General features: G+C 50.9%; 7 protein-coding genes across 7 annotated transcripts; 4 read left to right on the top strand and 3 right to left on the bottom strand.

Moving 5' to 3' along the window:
- The first annotated feature begins 257 nt into the window (after nt 1-257).
- On the top strand, nt 258-4980 carry IAQ61_007726 (uncharacterized protein). The gene is made up of 9 exons (XM_066097703.1): nt 258-852; nt 946-1256; nt 1387-1847; nt 1901-2067; nt 2459-2741; nt 2800-3304; nt 3349-3575; nt 3625-3761; nt 3813-4980. Exons 1-9 carry the CDS (start codon nt 410-412, stop codon nt 4786-4788), a joined length of 3510 nt encoding a protein of 1169 aa, XP_065952200.1. The 5' UTR covers nt 258-409; the 3' UTR covers nt 4789-4980.
- A 294-nt stretch (nt 4981-5274) lies between these two features.
- IAQ61_007725 (uncharacterized protein) lies at nt 5275-6440 on the bottom strand (the record flags this gene model as incomplete). Its single annotated transcript, XM_003842086.2, has 2 exons — nt 5275-5438; nt 5513-6440. 2 exons carry the CDS (start codon nt 6438-6440, stop codon nt 5275-5277), a joined length of 1092 nt encoding a protein of 363 aa, XP_003842134.2.
- Nucleotides 6441-6900: 460 nt separating this feature from the next.
- On the bottom strand, nt 6901-7644 carry IAQ61_007724 (uncharacterized protein; the record flags this gene model as incomplete). Its single annotated transcript, XM_066097702.1, has 1 exon — nt 6901-7644. The coding sequence occupies one exon, from the start codon at nt 7642-7644 to the stop codon at nt 6901-6903; it is 744 nt and encodes a 247-aa protein (XP_065952199.1).
- A 582-nt stretch (nt 7645-8226) lies between these two features.
- POL3 (DNA-directed DNA polymerase delta) lies at nt 8227-12017 on the top strand. The gene is made up of 4 exons (XM_003842087.2): nt 8227-8705; nt 8756-9133; nt 9180-10996; nt 11045-12017. Exons 1-4 carry the CDS (start codon nt 8313-8315, stop codon nt 11802-11804), a joined length of 3348 nt encoding a protein of 1115 aa, XP_003842135.1. The 5' UTR covers nt 8227-8312; the 3' UTR covers nt 11805-12017.
- Nucleotides 12018-12297: 280 nt separating this feature from the next.
- Nucleotides 12298-13652, bottom strand: IAQ61_007722 (uncharacterized protein). Its single transcript, XM_066097701.1, has 3 exons — nt 13417-13652; nt 12747-13362; nt 12298-12669 (listed from the first exon to the last, which is right to left on the bottom strand). The coding sequence occupies exons 1-3, from the start codon at nt 13468-13470 to the stop codon at nt 12308-12310; spliced, it is 1032 nt and encodes a 343-aa protein (XP_065952198.1). The 5' UTR covers nt 13471-13652; the 3' UTR covers nt 12298-12307.
- A 2230-nt stretch (nt 13653-15882) lies between these two features.
- On the top strand, nt 15883-17376 carry IAQ61_007721 (uncharacterized protein; the record flags this gene model as incomplete). Its single annotated transcript, XM_003842090.2, has 1 exon — nt 15883-17376. One exon carries the CDS (start codon nt 15883-15885, stop codon nt 17374-17376), a length of 1494 nt encoding a protein of 497 aa, XP_003842138.2.
- A 717-nt stretch (nt 17377-18093) lies between these two features.
- Nucleotides 18094-19878, top strand: IAQ61_007720 (uncharacterized protein; the record flags this gene model as incomplete). The annotated part of the gene is made up of 1 exon (XM_003842092.2): nt 18094-19878. The coding sequence occupies one exon, from the start codon at nt 18094-18096 to the stop codon at nt 19876-19878; it is 1785 nt and encodes a 594-aa protein (XP_003842140.2).
- Between the last annotated feature and the right edge of the window lie 261 nt (nt 19879-20139).

Genomic DNA, 20139 nt, shown 5'->3' with positions numbered 1-20139 from the left:
CTCTCCATCGTGAGTCTTGGCGTCGACGAGCACAACCATCTCAAATTTCATGGGACTACCGGGAATGACCCTGGGGGTCCGATGCAAGCCCCTCGAATCTTCATGGGACCTTCATCCAGCAGAATGGACAGCTGTTTTAGCCATTACGTACGCCTTATCTGTACTCACGGTTTGAATTCCGGCCTGGCCGGTTGTGTTCCGGCCTCGAGATATAAACGCGAGTTGAGTCGCTGCTGGACAAAGTTCTTTGATTCCCAACCACCACCCAAAAAGGTATTCGACACTCTGCCCACCTCCTCGATAAACAACCAAGTCTCTTGGCCTTTTTGGTTGCTTTGTACTTTCCTATACCCTTTCTTTCTCTCCTTCTTTCTTTTGCCATATCATATCGACATTCGATATCGCAACCATGATCTCCAAGTCCTTTGACTTCCCTGTCCTTAGCGACACCAAGCCCACTGACCACTCCCTACCTGCCTTCATGGTCTCGACTACACGTGGCTTTCTCCCCCGTCAAGACCCTATCGTTACACTGCCCAAGGAGTTTGCTGCTGCGGAATCCCTCCTCCAACGCATGCCCATCAAGACATTGTCAGGCGAACCTGGGCTTCTTTCGAACTTCACCTTCGGGGAGACGTTGTTGAAGGAGCTCCCTGACCTCAGTGCAGAGGTAGAGAAGTACAAGGATGACCTTGTGGTGATGAACGCCCTGTATCGTGACTATTCCTTCTTGGCATCGGCGTACTTGTTTGAACCGTGTCATGAGAGGTTCATGAGGGGAGAGGAGTATGGCTTGGGTAGGCAAAGTTTGCCGAGGTGTATTGCGTTGCCTATTGTCAAGGTTGCTGAGCTGTAAGTCCTTTGAACCCTTCAGTCTTAGGCCCCATCATCACTCCAAAGCTAAACATCTGCATGGGCACGTGCTGATCATGTGACACACAACAGTGCTGGCTTCAAGCCTTTTATGGAGTATGCTGGCTCGTATGCTCTCTTCAACTACCGATTTGAAGATGCTTCCAAGGGACTCGAGTATGATAACCTTCGTTTGATCCGTGCTTTTGAATGTGGACTTGATCCCACTTCGTCAGAGGCTGGCTTTGTACTTGTGCATATTGCCATGGTCAAGGAATCTGGCGCGTTGATCAAAGGTGCTGTCGAGACATTGGAGGGTTGCATAGGCGAGGACCGGGAACGATTCGATGACGGTCTGCGCACATTAGTCGGTGGTATGACCAAGGTCAACGAAGTCATGAACAGTAAGTCTTCTCTTTGACAAGATCCTAAGACTTCTATTACCCTCTACGGTCTCTCGCACCACACTTCAGCCCTTTCATGTCTTTCAACATGATCCTGGCTCAGATGGTCATCCACTGACATTGGTGCCAGCAATGTGGAAGCGCAGCAAACCATCAGGCTACACCAGCTTCCGTACTTTCATCTTCGGCATCACATCTCAGTCCATGTTCCCCAACGGCGTCATCTACGAAGGCGTAAGCGAGGAACCACTGTCATTCCGCGGAGAGTCCGGCGCAAACGATAGCATGGTCCCCATGTGCGACAATCTGCTTCAGATTTCTATGCCAGAGACGCCACTCACAGACATCCTGAAGGACTTCCGCCAGTACCGTCCTGGAAATCACCGGGATTTTCTCGAGGCAGTCCGTGACACTGCTCAGCAGGCTGGTGTCCGTAAGTTCGCAATGGGCGATCGAATGTCTGCTGCTCTATACCTCCAAGCTCTTGATCAAGTGAGGGATTTCCGGTGGAGGCACTGGTGCTTTACTCGCGAGTACATCCTCAAGCACACTTCGCACCCTACTGCGACTGGAGGAAGCCCGATTGTCACAGTAAGTACATTGTAGCGTAACTTGTGCTTCAGCTCTTGCTAACGTGGTTACAGTGGTTGCCAAATCAACTTACCGCTGTCCTTGAGCAAATGACAGAGACCGGGCCGCATTGCGAAGGAGTGAATGGTGTAAGCGAAATAATGGAAAATGTCATAACCCAACGGGAGCAGCTAAGAAAGGAGGTTGAGAAGTACTGCAGTGAACGTAATGTAAATGGCTCGTGAGTTGGTCGTAGTAGTTCTTTTGAAAAGCCTTTGCTTGTTATAGTCTCGTCTAGATTATTTGGGCGCATTCAATTGCATTTAGCAGCAACTCCTTCAAACCAACACTGTTCAGTGACTCAACAACCCAAAATGCGGCACACGGCGATCATTGTCTGGTCATGAGTCGACGTGTGATCGCACAGGCAGCCGTGTTGTGATGAAGGGCGGTATGCACAGCACCCGCCCCGCGAATACGAACAAAGGGGGTGCCTAATCGTTCGATGGCGTACCAACGGCGGTGATTGTGAGTAGCGTATTCGTGTCGTGAGTCAACAGAGGGCGCTGGCAGCTGGCCGGTGTTCACGTCATGAAGCATCCGGTGTGACTCCGGCCGTCCGCTATCGATAGCTCAAGTACCCCAGATTCCAGCTGGGAACCGAGACCTCTTGCCATCGTATCGCTCCAACGCACTGAACAGCAATCACCGCCGCCACTCATCAATGATCGCTGCACGGCATTCCATGGAACATTCACCCCTCACACGAATACCACGAATATCACACGTTATATTAATACGGCGAACTTGACGGAAGATTCGGCAGGGACACCGCTTGAACACACCTTTCACACCACCATGACCTCACGACATGCGCCCAAGCAGACGCCGTTAGAGCGGCGCAAGGGAGAATCCGTAAGCTGGACAGCCAGGGAACCACTGAGTACCTTGCATGGATTGCTGATATGTTCAGGCATTGAGTGATTTTGCCGACTATGTGCAGAAGCAACAGGCACTGCGACGCCCACCAGGCCAAACCCCCGCCGTCCTCGAAGATCACGATGAGCTGAGCATATTGGACGAGCTTGGTCTCTCCGACGACACCAAGTCCCATGTCCGCCTGAAGACGCTTCTGACCGATCCCGCCGAAGAGAACGTGCCCGCGCTCGCCGAGCATGTCAAGGAGCGCCTGGCAGAGGGCCATGGCGAAGTGCTGTTCGACGTTGGACTGGAAGATAGCGGTGAATCCATGGCTTTCACAAAAGAGAACTGGGATTTTGCAATGGAGAGGATAGGCATAATCTGCGAGCTGCTCAAGGCCGACTACAAACTTCTGATGACAAGAAATGTTGGAGGCCCTGTTGACGTCGGACCTCGCGACGCAAAGGACACAGGAGCCAGTGGAAAGTTGATCTTGCGGAAACGGCCCGAGAATGTTGATGATGTGATTGAGACGAGGATAGCAGTCGTAGGAAATGGTACGTGTGGGCGTCAGTTTACTTGAACTCTGTACTGATGATAGCAGTCGATGCAGGTAAAAGCACTATGCTGGGTGTGCTTGTCAAGGGTGGGCTCGACGATGGTCGTGGTAAAGCGCGTGTCAACCTTTTTCGACACAAGCACGAAATTGAGAGTGGACGAACTAGCTCTGTTGGAATGGAGATCATGGGCTTCGACAGCAAAAGCGAGGTGGTTGTTTCGAATGTTGCAGGTCGCAAACTTACTTGGGAGGAGATTGGACGACGTGCTGTAAGCTGTGTCGCACTGAGCTTATTGGGGCATGATTTAACAAAAATAGGCCAAAGTCATCAGTTTTACAGATCTGGCAGGACACGAGAGATACTTGCGCACTACCGTATTTGGCCTGCTGTCTAGTGAGCCCAACTACTGTCTGTTGATGGTCGCTGCCAACAACGGATTGGTCGGTATGAGCAAGTAAGCACTCTTGTCACGACTCACCGCAAACTATCCACTGACTATGATCAGAGAACATCTCGGAATCGCACTCGCACTCAACGTACCTGTAATGGTCGTCATAACTAAAATCGACATCTGTCCACCGCAGATTCTTGAGCAGACCGTCACGCAACTCACTAAAATTTTGAAATCCCCTGGAGCACGCAAGATACCCATCTTCATCAAGAATAGAGAAGAATGCATCAATACGGCAACCCAATTCGTATCTCGTCGTATATGCCCCATTTTTCAGGTCTCAAATGTTACAGGCGACAACCTAGACCTTGTCCGCATGTTCCTCAATGTGCTCCCACACCATGGCAACTACGACAGTTCCGCCCCACTCGAATTTCACGTCAACGACACATTTTCCGTCCCCTTTGTTGGCACTGTAGTCTCTGGCGTCGTCAAATCCGGCATCATCCACACGGGCGACACCGTCCTCATCGGCCCTGATAGTCTCGGTCAATTCCAAACCACAAAAGTACGCTCCATCGAACGCAAACGCATCCAAGTCCCTGGCTGCTCCGCCGGCCAATCTGCCAGTTTGGCCCTGCGCAATGTCCGCCGCAAAGACGTCCGCAAAGGCATGGTCGTCCTGCACAAGGCCGACAAGCCCGATCCCACAACTGGCCTCCTCCCCACCCCCAAAGTCTACCGCGAATTCGTTGCTGAAGTCCTCATCCTCTCCCACGCCACCACCATCAAGGTTAAGTATCAGGCGATGCTGCACGTGGGCCCCGTTTCGCAGACTTGCGCAATCATCGATATCGATAGGCAGTACATTCGCACCGGCGATCGAGCCCAGGTTGCGTTTCGCTTCGTCCAACGCCCGGAGTATCTGACGGTCGGGGATCGCATCTTGTTTCGAGAGGGGCGCACCAAAGGCTTGGGGATTGTCAAGCGCGTGGGGTATGATGCGCAGCACCCGCTGAACCCGGAGCTGGCGCGGGAGCAGGATAAACGCAAGGAAGAAGAGAGCCAGGGAGAGGGTGCTGCATCGTGATTGGCACAATGTGCGGGGGCCTGATATTGCTTTATGTGTTTATATCCGCTTTTTTGCTGTTGATATGATGGGTTGATTTGTGAAAGTCCGACGCTGCTTGTGCCTTGTTAGCTTTGTAAATATGTGAGGACGCGCACACGCGAGATCTTCGTGTGCACTTGAGCGAGATATATCGATGACATGAGATTCCATTCTCACAAGAGACAATTGTTTGAAAGTACTACTGCCCAGACCCATGGAATCCAAACGTAGTCACCTATATGATCAAATCAACCTGCAGGCGCCCTTGACGCCCGTAGTGTGCGTCTACGCAACGGCAATGTTGAACAACACAAATCGCTCCTGATCAAACTCAACGTCTGTTACTTTTCCATCAGAAATATGCTTTCGACCGACTCTCTAATGATAATGATGGTATGATGGTGCGATAGAGAACTACATTCGGGTATATGATAGTATAGTATAGTATAGCTTAGACATCATCACTCAAGCATCCAATCTCAGTATTCGAATTGCATTCGCGCCCAAAACGTCTTGCGCTTTCTTGTCGTCGTTTGCAAAAGCTTTGGCAATGGCGCCGTAATTTGCATTGACGCTGTGCCATTCCTTTGCGTCTTCTTCTAGTGGGGGGAAGAAGGGGTGGTCAGTGCCTATGGTAGCCTTGAGGTCAGCAGTGATTTTATATATTTTTCAGACATTGTATTGGGAGATTGGGATTTCGTACCGAACATGAGTCTATCGGCCCCTGAAGCACCCAGCGCCGCTTTGAGGCCAACTTCTGAATAGATGACTGCGTCGAGGTAGATGTTCGTCTTCAGCACATCCCACACGTCCCTACGCCTCTCCGTCTTACCGTGCGCTTTGAGATGGCCATCATGCAGGATGCAGGATTCGAGTCTGCCGGCCAGGAAGGGCAGGGTACCGCCTGAATGCGCAAGCAAGACGCTGAGTTTAGTGAAGCGGTCCCACACCCCACTGAGCAGCATTCTGCTAACTGCAATCGTTGTTTCCAAGGGGAAACCCAGAGCGAGCGGAAGGACGTGACCGTACTCGCTTGCACGGGGGCCGTATACAGACGCCGGTAGACCGTAGTGTGGATGCAGGAATATGAGCTGATTGTGCTTCTCCAGCGCCGCATAAATAGGGTCCAGCTTTGCATCATCCAGGCCCTGTCCCAGCCCCGACGTGCCCATGATCACGCCTCTAGCATACTTCAACCTACTCAGCCTCTCAATCTCCGCCGTGACTACCTCTGGCGACGCAGACAGCGGAAGCGTCCCGAAGAAGTACAATCGTCCTGGGTACTGCACGCATTGATCATTGACATCGTCGTTGATACTCTTTGCGGCCGCCCCGGCCTCGTCAGTGGGTAGAAAGTCCAGCCAGGGGTTGGCAAGGGAGATGACTGATTTTTCGATTTTGTGCAGATCCATAAAGGCGATTTTTTCTTTGATATCGTAGTACTCCGGGCCAATGGGGCGACCGCGTGAGGTCGAGGGAGTGGAAGGGTCATCTTCGCCGGGGAGAATGATAAGGCGTGCCGAGTCTGGAGCGTCAGGAAAGGTGCGGACATAGGGGACTGTGGAGCGAGAGCGTAGAAGTTCCATGTACTTTGGAGGGTAGACATGTGTGTGGATGTCGACGATAGGCATGGTGGGTGTTTTGGGATGGGGTGTGCCCGTGGATTTCACAATGGAGAGCAGTGCAGGGGAAGTTTCCAGGGCGCCTTGGATACCTATGGGCAGTCTGTATAAACTGACATGGTACCGGTAGGGGATGGCGATGCTGTTGAGATATGTTGTTTATCTTGGCGGGGTAGCTCCAGATGGATGCCCCACTCCTCCAGGCTCATCATCACACCTTCCTCATTCAGTAAGGAGTCATGGGTCAAGATGCATTGCGGGTGACGGAGATGAGCGCACTACGGTCTCACGAGATACAGCTGGTCATACTGTCTATGTGGTTCAACGTTATTGGGTTCTGAGTTGGCTGCTGTCGTATAGAAACAGCTCGGACGCTCACCAGGCTTCGAATCGAGCGCTCTTTGTTGACATGTCCCCTCATGGGGCATCCTTAACACCGTCATATTGTTGATGTGTTGGTGGTCAATACTCATACTCGCGTCCTCAAGAACACATTCGATGGCTTTTCCCAGTCCTTGAACTCATCATCCACCTCCCAAACAACATCACCATGCCCCTCATCCTTGAAGCCTAGCTTCCTATACACTCCTCTCCCCATCGCACTACCCTCAGTCGTGCATTCCAAATCACCCCTCTTCTTCGCCTCCGCAAGACCCCACTCCACCAACTTGGCCGCGATTCCTCTCCGCTGAAATGCCGGATCCACGGCGCAGAGATCCAGAGTGAAGACGGCTGGTGGATTGCGGCCTGCCTCGGGCGAGGCAATCTCTTTGAGATATTCAATACGTCGCCTCCACAAGGATTTGAACATTTGTATGGCGAACCGCTTATTCTTTTCATCTAGGGTTCGCGTTGCTTCGGTCATATCGCCAGTGAAGGCATCACCGTAGCCTTCCACATAGGATAGCTGCTTCCAAATTGCCATGCCAGCAACTCTACGTGCACCGGGCTTCTCGGGATCTGGGACCGTGGCTTTGAGGTAGACGGCATTGGGTTGACCGTCTTTGTTGGTTGTGGTGGATTTCCATTGTTTGATCAAGCTTTGAGCGTTCTTGAGACGGCCTTCGGTGGTGTCCCAGCCGGGATTCAAGAGCATCCAGATGGCATCTTTTGTCTGGGTCCCAAAGGCTTCAGAGATGCAATGATTTGTGTCGATGACATCTTGTTCTGTTTCAACGGGGGAGATGACGACGTCGTTGCTTGAGGCTGACATTGCAGGTGTCTTTAATAGTAATGGTATTGTGATGGTAGGATTAGTGAATATCGTGGAGGCAGAAGATGTCGGGTCGTTTTGTAGGTCAACATTGATGCCTGGCCAAGCGATATGTGGATAGATTGCGTAAGCCGAGGCGCGCCGTTGAGAACGGCTGATCTACGCACCCCGTAAAGCGATGGATATCATGGGTGGATGGACTCGAGGTCCGAGATGAGAAGCCAATAGCATATACGTCTTTACGGTGGGTTAAGTACTATACTGAGCAAGTAATGGGTACCTATGTTGGCCAAGATGGGACAATACCTGCTTCGCGGCATCATCTGGCGATATTTCATAATGATGATCATGGTGCAGTTTGTGCAGTGTCTGTCTATACTAGAGAGTGTCGCGTCTGGCTCCTGATAGAACGCAGACTTCGTTCTTCGTTGCTCCTTTCTTCGTTGCTACTTCATCAATGCTCGTGTGGCGCGAGATCAATTAAGCACGTCGTCGCGGTACCACCGTGCAGGGGTGACACGGTCCATGACGCGGTCGCGCCTTCGCGTCTCCCGTGTGAATGAACTTTCCGCATCCATTCGGCAACATTACAACACACATCATCGCTCCCCCTCCCCTCTATATACGCACCTTGCACCGCAACGTCTGGCTTAAATCACACCCTCAACATGTCAGTCACCGTTGCAAGGACACCGGCGAAGCGCGCTCTCGCTGAGGCGTCGAATACTCGTGTCAATGTCCAGGCATCGCCCCGCTCTGCAAAGAAGTTGAAGATGGACAATGGCAATCCAAGAAATGGACCCGCAATCAAGAATGCCAATGATTCCTTCAAATCGAGCCAGGCGGCGCCAAGCCAGTTTGAAGAGACGCTGGAGAAGATGACGCAGGACATGGAGACGCTAAAGGGCCAGAACGCAGAAAGAGACCAACAGTGGCATCGACCACCGCTACCGGCAGACTACAATGAGCTGACTGAGAAGCTCGTGTTTCAGCAGATTGAAGCCGAAGAAGGTGTGCTCAATGGAGGCCGGCCAACGGTCAAGTTGTTTGGTGTCACAGAGGTACGGATGGAGATCTTCACACAAATTCAAGGACTAGCTAACATTCACAGGATGGCCACTCTGTTCTTCTCCATGTTACAGGCTTCCTTCACTACTTCTATGTTGCCGCGCCAATGAACTTTCATAAGGACGACTGCCAGCCATACAAGACTTTCCTCGAAGCCGAATGTCAGAAACAAATGAATCAGCACTCGGCCATCATAGCCTCGGTTCAGATGACCATGAGGGAGAATATCCTGCGCTTTCAGGGCAACCAGAAAAGCCCATATCTGAAGATCACCGTCAATGACCCAAAGCACATAGGCCGTGTCCGCACACTGGTCCAGAAGGGCTTCGCCAATTACAAGCGATTATGGCCAGCTAGCGACGGTGGTATCCTGACCTTTGATAACATTGCATACGTTCTGAGGTTCATGATCGACACAAAGGTAAGCATGACTCTAATTATGTCAAAGAGCATGGCTGACTGTCCAGGTTGCTGGTATGTCTTGGGTGGAAGTCCCTGCTGGCAAGTACAGGATGATCGAACAACGTGATCGCCATTCGAACTGCCAGATCGAGGCACAGATGCACTACAGCGATCTGATCGCTCATTCTTCAGAAGGCGAATGGGCCAAGCTCGCTCCCCTCCGCATCCTTTCCTTCGATATCGAGTGCGCTGGACGCAAAGGTGTCTTCCCCGACGCCGATATCGACCCTGTCATCCAGATCGCGAACGTGGTCACCAGATATGGTGAGGATAAGCCTTTTGTTAGGAACGTCTTCTGCTTGGACACCGTGAGTCCCATTGTGGCAACTCAGGTTCTCTCGTACGAAGACGAGGGTGAGATGCTGATGAAGTGGCGCGACTTTCTTGAAGAAGTTGACCCGGATGTCATCATTGGCTACAACACATCCAATTTCGATTTCCCATACCTTCTCGATCGAGCCAAGCATCTCAAACTCGCGCGATTCCCCTACTGGTCACGCTTGAAGACAGTGCAGTCCAAGGTAGACAGCTCCAAATTCTCGAGCAAACAGCTCGGAAATCGGGACACAAAGACGACGAACACAAATGGTCGTTTACAACTCGATTTGCTCCAGCTCATTCAACGAGATCATCAACTTCGAAGTTATACTCTCAACTCTGTGTGCGCCCACTTTTTGAAAGAGCAGAAGGAAGATGTACATCACAGCATGATCACTGAACTGTTCAATGGTGATGCAAATTCGCGAAGACGATTGGCTGTGTACTGTTTGAAGGATGCCTATTTGCCGCAACGACTTCTCGACAAGCTCATGTGTCTGGTCAACTACACTGAGATGGCTAGGGTCACTGGTGTACCCTTCAACTACCTGCTTGCCCGAGGTCAACAAGTACGATTCATCAGTCAGCTTTTCCGGAAAGCTCTTGACCACCAGCTCATTGTACCTGATCTTCCCAACCAAGGTGACAGCACAGATCAGTACGAAGGTGCGACTGTCATCGAACCTAAGCGTGGTTACTACAAGCAGCCTGTTGCGACACTTGATTTTGCCTCACTATATCCCAGTATCATGCAAGCGCACAATCTCTGCTATACAACCTGGCTCGATAAGCAGACGGTAGAGAAACTGAAGATGAAAAAGGACGAGGACTATATTGTCACCCCGAATGGTGATATGTTCTGTACTGCAAAGACCAGAAAGGGGTTGCTAACGCAGATTCTGGAGGAGTTGCTGGGTGCACGTAAGAAGGCGAAGAGAGAGTTAGCCGTTGAGACAGATCCGTTCAAGAAGGCTGTGCTAAACGGTCGTCAATTGGCGTTGAAGGTCAGCGCCAACTCGGTCTACGGTCTGACAGGGGCTACCAACGGAAAGCTACCCTGTCTCGCCATCGCCAGCAGTACCACGAGTTTTGGTCGTCAAATGATTGAGAAAACGAAGGCGGAGGTCGAGGCAAAATACAACATCGCCAATGGCTACAGTCATGACGCAGAGGTCATTTACGGCGATACCGATTCAGTGATGGTCAAGTTTGGAACTTCAGAGCTTGCGGAAGCCATGAGATTAGGCCAGGAAGCTGCCGACTACGTCTCTTCGAAATTCATCAAGCCCATCAAGCTCGAGTTTGAAAAGGTCTACTTCCCCTACCTTCTCATCAACAAGAAGCGTTATGCCGGCTTGTACTGGACCAACCCAAACAAATGGGACAAGATGGACACCAAGGGTATCGAGACTGTCCGTCGCGACAATTGCCGACTTGTCCAGACAGTCATTGAGACATCGTTGCGCATGTTGCTGATCGACCAGGATCCGGAGGGTGCGCAGGAGTAAGTCACAGAGCCCACGTAGCAAGACAATGACTAATTTCCCCTCAGATTTGTCAAGGAGACCATTTCCGACCTCCTCCAAAATAAAATCGACATGTCTAATCTCGTCATCACCAAAGCTCTTACCAAGCAAGAAGATAAAGAAGGAAAAGGTGGTTATGCTAACAAGCAAGCCCACGTCGAACTCGCAGAACGCATGAAGAAGCGCGATGCAGGGTCTGCTCCTGGCCTTGGTGATCGTGTAGCATACGTGATGGTGCGAGCTGCCACCGGTGCGCGCAATTTCGAGAAATCTGAAGACCCCATCTACGTGCTCGAGAACAACCTGCCGATTGATACACGCTACTATCTGGACAACCAGCTTGCAAAGCCCTTGGGCCGTATCTTCGAGCCCATCCTCGGCGAGAAGAAGGCGAATTCGCTACTGACAGGCGAACACACGCGCTCCATATCCGTCGCTGCGCCCACCATGGGCGGTCTCATGAAATTTGCAAAGAAGACGCAGACATGCATGGGCTGCAAGAAGCCCCTCACCGCTGCACATGAAAAGGAAGGCGCCGTGTGTGAAAATTGCCGGCCCCGCATTGGCGAACTGTACCAGAAGACGCTGTCCAAGGTCAGTGAGTTGGAAGTCCGATTTGCCCGACTCTGGACCCAGTGCCAAAGATGCCAGGGCAGTGTGCATTGTGAAGTCATTTGCGCCAGTAGGGATTGCCCGATTTTCTACATGAGGATGAAGGCGCGCAAGGACGTTGAGGATGGGGGAAAGGAATTGGTGCGGTTCGACAAGGATGCTGCGCTTTGGTAGGGGGAGGTCACGAGCTCTGGGTGGCCGGTTGGAGTTCAGGGCGCTGCGGTCATGGATATCCCCGAGGTCATTGTGGTTTAGCATGGATAGATATTTTGATGGCGAGAATGCGCTGGAGAAGCGTGGGATACCTGTTGCTCTGCTATTACCCCGTAGTTTGGTATGTAATTGCCATCATGCTGGATAAAGTTTACAGGGCAGGATGATGCAGATTTCAACACTCGTGCTTGATGCAAGCCATGTAGCAACAAGCACTGTCTGAAAGTTCATATTCAAGGTTTCTTTAGTCCTTGCTTGACCTTTCCTAGATGACGTCAAGGTGTGTTCCCCCACCACCATTGACACTCATAGTCCTACCATGGGCAACGCACTCAAAGACCACCCGTCCCTTTTGCTAGCTTGACATGCAGAGTCCCCTAGTTAGTCGTTCATAGTCCAGAGTTGATAACTCCCCCAGCCCTTCCCCCCCAAACCCCTAACGCCCCAATTCACAGCCCCACAATCTAATACGTAGCCGTCAACCTGCCCATAACATACTCGCGACTCCCCACATCCTCATACTTGCTGCCCTCGGCCCCATACGTACCCGGCAGCGTGCGAATCACACGGTCGAAATTCGGGTTGCAAAAGTAGGCAATTGAGTAGCGGGCTGGGTAGGCGTCGCGTTCTGCATCCTCTGGCTGCACGGGCGGCTCGACAACGCGGTGGAGTGTGGATTTGATGGTGTCGTTTGACCAGCGGGCAAGCAGGTCGCCGGCGTTGACGACGATGGTGTTGGCGATGGGGGTCGCGTTTACGAAGGTGCCTTTTGGGGAGCGGACTTGGAGGCCGCCGCGGGTGTCTTGGAAGAGGAGGGTTATGGAACCTGGGGGCCGGGTTATTAGGAGTAGTCCTGGCATGGAATTGGGGGAGATTTGGTTTTGGCATTCTTTCTCTGCTTACCATAGTCGCTGTGTTCCCCTGCCCTGACTTGCAATTGTCCGTCGTCCCGTTTGAAGATCGACTTTGATACTCCTGGGTAATGCAGCAATCTCAACGTGTTATCCCCGGCGTCCGTATACCCATCGAACCAATTCTCCTCAATACCCATGCCCAGCGCAATGGCGCGCATAACCTGCACATGCAGCCCCTTGCACGTCTCGAAAAACCCCATCATTTGCTTCTTAAACTCGACCGCCTCCTCATCCCCACTCGGCCACTTATTTGGCATCTCCGGCTCATCGTCGCGCCCAATTTCCATGCTCTCCTTCAAATCGGGTACAATCTTGCGCATCTCGGCCTCTGTCCCTGTTTGCTCGAGGACCACGAGTTTTTCGCGCCCTTGGGTGACGTAGCCGCGATTCGCGGCGGCCGAGTACCATGCTAGCGCATCTTTTTGCGCCTGGGAGCGCGCGAAGAATTTGGCCGAGTGGGAGAAGACGGTGGAGACGGTGGAAGGGGGGATGCCGTGGTTTTTGAGGTAGATGAAGCCTGCGTTTTGAAAGCCGTTGAGGACAGCGTCGGCGGTTTGTTTCTTTGCGCTGGGGTCGCCGGAGAGGAAGGCGGAGAAGTCGATGAGCTTGGTGTTGGTTAGCAAGAGGTGGGACTTTATGGCGGAGAGGCGTATACAGACGGGTATGACTAGGTCGTCTTGAGAGACTGCTGAGTCTACGGTGATGTTGGCCATTGTGCTCGGGGTGTGATTACTTTGAGGGAGATGCGTTCTGTCATGAGGAAATGTGCACCGTCGGGTGAGGCCGTTGGATCGCCCTCTACGACCAGTTCCGCCATTTGCTTGACTTAACAAGCGGTCTCCAGATACCGTGGAGGGGCATATATACCGGACATGGAAGGTGCACACGATACGCGATAAGACTAGTTAGTGGTGGGGTTGGTGGGGTTGGCAAGGTAGCATCCAGGCCATGTCGATTGTGAACGCTACGATTACCGGTAGTGCAGCTAGGGGCTTGCAGTAGTATTCTACTGTAGTGTCTATTCTCTGGTAGATGAATATATGTTGACCGTAAGAGATATCTGGACTCGGGTTCTACAAATGCTGTTCCTGTCACATCCCCTGGTACCATGTGCTCAAGGTTATCTACCCCAAGTCTCTTGATATCGAATTCCTCGTATCTGCTATCAAGTTAAAGCCCATCAGATGAACCGTCGATAATATCAAGTGGCGCAATAAGTCCCATCTGAATCCCACTGGACCTTGTGTTTCACTCTCCAAAGACGACGAAACCTTTCGAAGCGGCCTGCACATTGCTCGTCGAACCAAACGCGACTTCCATTGACAACCTCTGTTTGGATCCTCATCTTCTCTGGCAAGCTTGTTTTGACTGGCTCGTGTGTGGATGTAATTCATTGGTCCAGATGCGGGCTGGATGCCCAGGGTCATAGCCATCCATCAGTGATGCGAACGGAGCGTAAAGAGTAAGGGAAGTTGGTCTGTGGCTATCTAGGTGTTGTTATATGTGGTAAAATTGGTGGAGCTGTTGCTTTGAATACCTAGTCGGAGCGCGCGAGGTATCTGGTCCGGAGAGCGTAAAGGGTGAAGATATGTTGACGGACAGCATACAGATTGGCGCGTTATTATTTAATACATCTAGCAACTCTTTCACACATGTTAGCGATAACATCTTACTTTGTAAGTTAATAAGTGTTTGCATAGTAATAGGTACAGGGTCGATAGGCCTAAGTTTTGGATGATCCTTTTCCAACCCTGACAAACGCACTCACCGTGACAAACGCACTCACCGTGACAAACGCACTCACCACTAACCACCACAACAGCCACCCAAACCATTGCCATCTTCTGCTTTCTTTTAGTTAATAGCTATTGCCTCACTCATATAATCCCAATACCTGAGCTATCATCCATCGAAACACTGCCCATCACTTACCCTGATGGTCAGTGGACTGGCATCCTTCTGAACTTCGTTCAAAGGCCCCAAGTTCGATCCCTGGGAAGGGTAAATCTACCAAATTCCATAAGGGAGAGGTTGCAATCGGAACGCGAGTGGTAACCATCGTACGGGGCGTGGGGGGGCCTGTATCACGACCTTCGGGCCGTGCCTTGAATTTTTTTGTCTTTTTATGCTCCGTTGTGGTGTTCCATAGAGTCGTCACAGCTGTAGTAGATTAGAGAGGTGATTGTACCAAAGTGTGTGTCTCGTACCTTTAAACTCTGACGATCAAGATTTTGGTAAGTGCTTTTGCTGTCTGTGAGTCGTGTTTGAGCGCTCCTTGTAGTGGAAGCACAGTGTCTATGCCAGGAAAGTAACGTTATGTTCAAGCTGTTGGGTAGCTTAGTATGTATTCTAATGTTTGTGTTAAATAAATAAGAATAGATCCTAAAATACTAGGTGGTCTAGATATGTTCTGACGTGCTGTGGCCCCTAAATATAGCAGATTTGTCGCAGTGAAACATTTCTAAAGACTCGTAGGCATTAAGCAGTATGCATGTAAGTCATTTGGTTCCTGGACTTGTGTAGTATCTCTGTCAACATTAATGATTTTAGTACTGTGCACATCGAGAATCCTGATGTGGAATGATTGACTACTGTCTATTGCACTGGAGCAAGGGTTGCACCGCGGTTGCCCGCAGAATATGGAGAAGAAAAACCTAATAACACAATTACAATTAACTGATAAAGTTGCAATTAGAAGGTAGAACTGTACAATGCTGCCGTAATGTCAAGGCGATGGTGTTACCCTTCCTGCAATTGCCACATGATCCCCGCAGATTGCAATGTGACCTTCCTGATAAGAAATCTGAGGTGACATGATGAGTCTAGCAGTTCAATCTCCAACAAATCCATCCAGAGACAGGCTATGGAAAATATGGATCGTTATGTAGACATGTGATCCAACAGTGGAAGTCATGCAACGCGGTCTCGTGACGTCGCGTCTTGATGACCACGATATTGACTTCACTAGACTCATTGAAGTCTAGCTTGGCGGAATTTCAAATCCTCAACTTTCTCGACCACGACGATTATTTCAACCTCATTCGCTTTCCATACATCACTTGATACAATGTATCCATAACATTTTCTGAGATTTCAGCATTTTTTATATGGTCTAGACTGCCGCCATGGACCGTCATCAGCGCGTGGTGGCGGAAGTCGCCGCCAAAGTCAAGGAGTATTTCATACGCAAAGAGCCATTCCGAATTTCACATGGCTCCACCAATAGCACACGTCCAAATCTTAAAAAACGCGTTGTCGACATCAGCTCTCTCCGCAATGTCATCAATGTTGATACATCAGGCAAGACAGCGCTCGTGGAGCCCAACGTCCCAATGGATCGCCTTGTGGAAGCGACACTACCGCATGGACTCGTACCGCCTGTGGTCATGGAATTTCCTGGAATCACAGTAGGAGGTGGATATGCCGGGACAGCGGGCGAAAGCAGTAGTTTCAAGTATGGCTTCTTCGATCGAACGATCAACGAAGTAGAAATGGTCATGGCAGATGGTGAGGTGATCAAAGCGAGCGAGAAAGAGAATAAAGATCTATTTCAAGGTGCCGCTGGTGCGGTGGGCACACTGGGGGTTACGACGCTCGTTAATCTGAAGCTCATCGAGGCAAAGAAATACGTGAAGACGACTTACTACCCAACTCGCAGTGTGGCACAGGCTGTGAAGGAAGTTAGAGACCAGACCGACGGCCAAAAGGGAGAACAAAATGATTACGTTGATGGTGTCCTGTTTGGGAATGACCATGGTGCTGTTATTACAGGTGAGATGACGGACGAGCTTCCACCAAACACCAAACCGCAGACATTCAGCAACCCCTGGGATCCCTGGTTCTATCTCCATGTCCAAGCAGCCACACGTTCAACAAATGAACCAGTAGTTAATTATATCCCGCTAGCCGAATACATGTTTCGCTATGATCGCGGTGGCTTCTGGGTTGGCCGGTCCGCTTTCAGCTACATGAGATTTCCTTTTAACAAGTACACGCGCTGGTTCCTCGACGACTTTCTTCATACACGTATGCTGTACCGCGCACTGCACGCTTCTGGCATTGCTACTCGCTACATCGTTCAAGACATGGCAGTTCCATACCCAAACGCAGAAAAATTCATCAACTATACCGACAAAAACTTCAATATCTGGCCTATATGGCTTTGCCCATTGAAACAAAGCAAGCAGCCAACCATGCATCCACATACGAAGGGTAAACTCAAAGATGACCAGATGCTCAACATTGGCCTGTGGGGATTTGGACCCAAAGACCCTGAAGAATACCTTCACAAGAATCGTGCACTTGAGAAGACGCTTGGAGAGATGGGCGGAATGAAGTGGTTATACGCGCACACATATTACAGCAAAGAAGAATTTTGGTCGCAATTTGACCGCGAGTGGCACGAGAAGCTACGGAAGAAGTACGGGGCTGAGACGTTCCCTGGTGTGTACGACAAGGTGCATGTCGATATCGAAAAGTACACGAAGCTGGTTTCTAAGGACTGGGGGCTGAAACTGAGAGGTATCTGGCCATTGGGAGGACTATGGGGAATATGGCGGTCAATTCAAAGTCGTGACTACAAGATACACCAGAATTCCACGTGGAGGTGGAGGAATTGACCCTTGGTATCAGCAGCCCGCCTGCGGTCATTTCAATGACCAAAGTGCCTGGTGCTCCATGTATATAAGAAACTCAGCCTACATTCACTTCGTATGCTCCAACTACCTGTCAGTGATATCAGTGACGCGTAATCATTACCTGGTGGAAATTGATGTATTATAGCAGAGAAAATAAGCCTACTAATATTGACCAAAAGTAAGAAGTCTACCAATATATACTGGCAGATATACAGTGTACACAGCGTAGCTGTCATTCAGCTGTGACATCACGTGCCTTGACAGGTCTGACGCGACAACTACGAGCTTTCCGACATGGGTCCAACCGCATTCCATTGATGGTCTGTGCACTTCGCGCATCGGTCGCGTCATGAACCTCTGCATTGTCCACACGATTGATCAGGTCGAATCTGAAGCGCTCTATATTTATGAAATGGCAAACTGTATTCTTGATCGCATCGCCAGCTAAATGGCGCAGCGGATAAGGACGGAACCCTACCGGAGCGAACCGCTGCAAGTGCGCTATGACGATCACTATCCACCCTTGTGACACTTTTCACAGCCTTCCCACCTGCTTACATACCTGGATAGAAAGAATCATCTCCATAACAAAAGTAAAACAATCACGGGTTATTTTACCAAAGTCACTGCATCGATTCTCAAGCGCAATACTGCCCATCTGTCTGGACAATCGACACGCGCCAATTGTCCGCCGCTAACATGGCAAACGTGGCAAACGTGGAACCCAAGAAGAGCGGCTTTTGGGGGATACTCTCCCTGCGCTCAAGCAAAGAGCCTGGGCCAAGAAAGAAGCTGTCCAAGAAAGGTTCAACAATCAACGCAGGTGGATCTGGGAGGCTTGATCCGGGCATCGTGGCCAATCCCCAACGTCAAGACTCAGGTAGTTTCATCAACCTGAACATGGGCGATTCAACCCTTCCAACGTATGATGAGTTGACGCGACTTCAACCACATGCATTGCGCGACAACCCTTACGCGGCAATGGGGCCTGTGGCTGGGGACAATCACCTGCAGCCACCTTTTGACATGCAACTATCCGAGTATCGTCGAAACTCTGAAGGAAAACAACAATATGCTGCGCCCTTGTATGATCTAGATACTTCACGAACTGCTTCAGTACCAACGTTACGAGATGCTCACTTCAGTGAGAAAGCTTTGCGAGGTCCGCCCACAAAAGCTCCAGCCGCGAAACTCAGCAAGGCACATCGAGCTCCAGTAAAGCAAGCAAGGCCTGACGACATCCTTGACAAAGACACTGGTGAACGAAAAGACTTGACGGATATGATGCACGCTTTCACATACACCGAAGAACTGGATACCTTAGACGAAGAAGAGAACCAAACATCACAAGCCTACGACCCTTCCTTGCCCGACGGAACAGTGGTTTTGGCGAGTGTCTCACCCGAACTCTGGTTACAAGTGGCCGACTATTTGACACCTTTAGATGTGGCTAACCTTGCGTCTACCTGCCGGACAATGTACGCTCGTCTTGGAAGGCATTCATACAAACTCCTCTTGGACTCAGTCAATCGGCCGGATCGCCTCGACTTCCTCCTGACCATGGATCGCAAACTTCCGCGCCATCTCTTTTGCTTTCCTTGCGCTCAGTGGCACCTTCGCACACAGCCAGGGCTCGAAACGCTTAAACCCCACAACGTTTTGAATCCGCTGTTCGAGTGTCCAAACAGCACCAATGTTCACATGCCGCCACCGCGAATACGGATCACCGACGGAAGGACGCTGCCCTTTGCGTTTGCCCAATTGGCTCGACGCACTTGGGCATACGGAAGTAATTATGGCATGTCGCACCAATCCTTGGCTAGACGGTGGAAAGATGCATACTCAGACTGGACCCATGAGAGTATGTATCACATTACTGATAAAGGACATGTTCTTATGAGGGTACGGTCACAACACTACGTCGAGGGTGGTATGACGGATGCGGCAAAACGTCTGCTCCTCTTCAGCCGAGGCGATTATACACCCTACTTCAGTGTCTGCTCGCATTGGAAAAACGGGGTCCTCACATCTGTCCCCAAATGTGCTTTGGATCACATCCCATTCACCGCAGAGTCCGAAACGTACGGCATCAGGCAATTGCGTGCAAAGAAAGGCGTGGGCCTCGTCAGTCTCTGTAGTCGCTGCAGACCCATGCGCCGCTGTCCTGCCTGTCCAACCGAGTACCTCTTCGAACTGAAGCTCGTGGAGGACAAGAGCGTAAAGGGTCACGGCCCAGAGCGCTTCAAGCAGGCCCTCATTGCGACGCGTTGGAGCGACCTAGGTCCGGCGCGGAGTCCAGCAGACCCGGAATGGTCTGCAATAGTGGGGGAGAACACGCAGTACGATAGTTTTGCGGAAATTGGACGGCGGGCTATTAGTGGCGTTTTTGAGAGTGCCTTTTCTGATACTATACCCGGACAGCGAGTCATCAGCATGAACCCGGAGAAGGTGGTCGCGAAGGAGGATGGGGGCGACTGGTACTAGAGAGATGCTATCCGTATGGTCTGCTCGCTGAACCGCTGCCCTTAAGCCTTGTTCAGCAATTACAATCAGATCTCACTAGATCACATGGTGTTCTCCACAAATCGTTATGAACGACAAGCCTGACGAGGTGCAATAGTGCAGGCTTGGTCACAGGCCGTTATGTACATCTATTGTAGGCTGTCTACGCTCAAATCACCTTGCACCTTTCATATACAACTCCAACTCACAACACCGCCGCTATGCTTGACACTTTTACAACAT

This window comes from Plenodomus lingam, assembly GCF_022343315.1.
Source record: "Plenodomus lingam strain CAN1 chromosome Unknown contig_3, whole genome shotgun sequence".
In the NCBI taxonomy this organism is placed as follows: domain Eukaryota; kingdom Fungi; phylum Ascomycota; class Dothideomycetes; order Pleosporales; family Leptosphaeriaceae; genus Plenodomus; species Plenodomus lingam.
The sequence above is the reverse complement of the archived record's forward strand: the minus strand, read 5'-3'. Positions and strand labels throughout refer to the sequence as shown.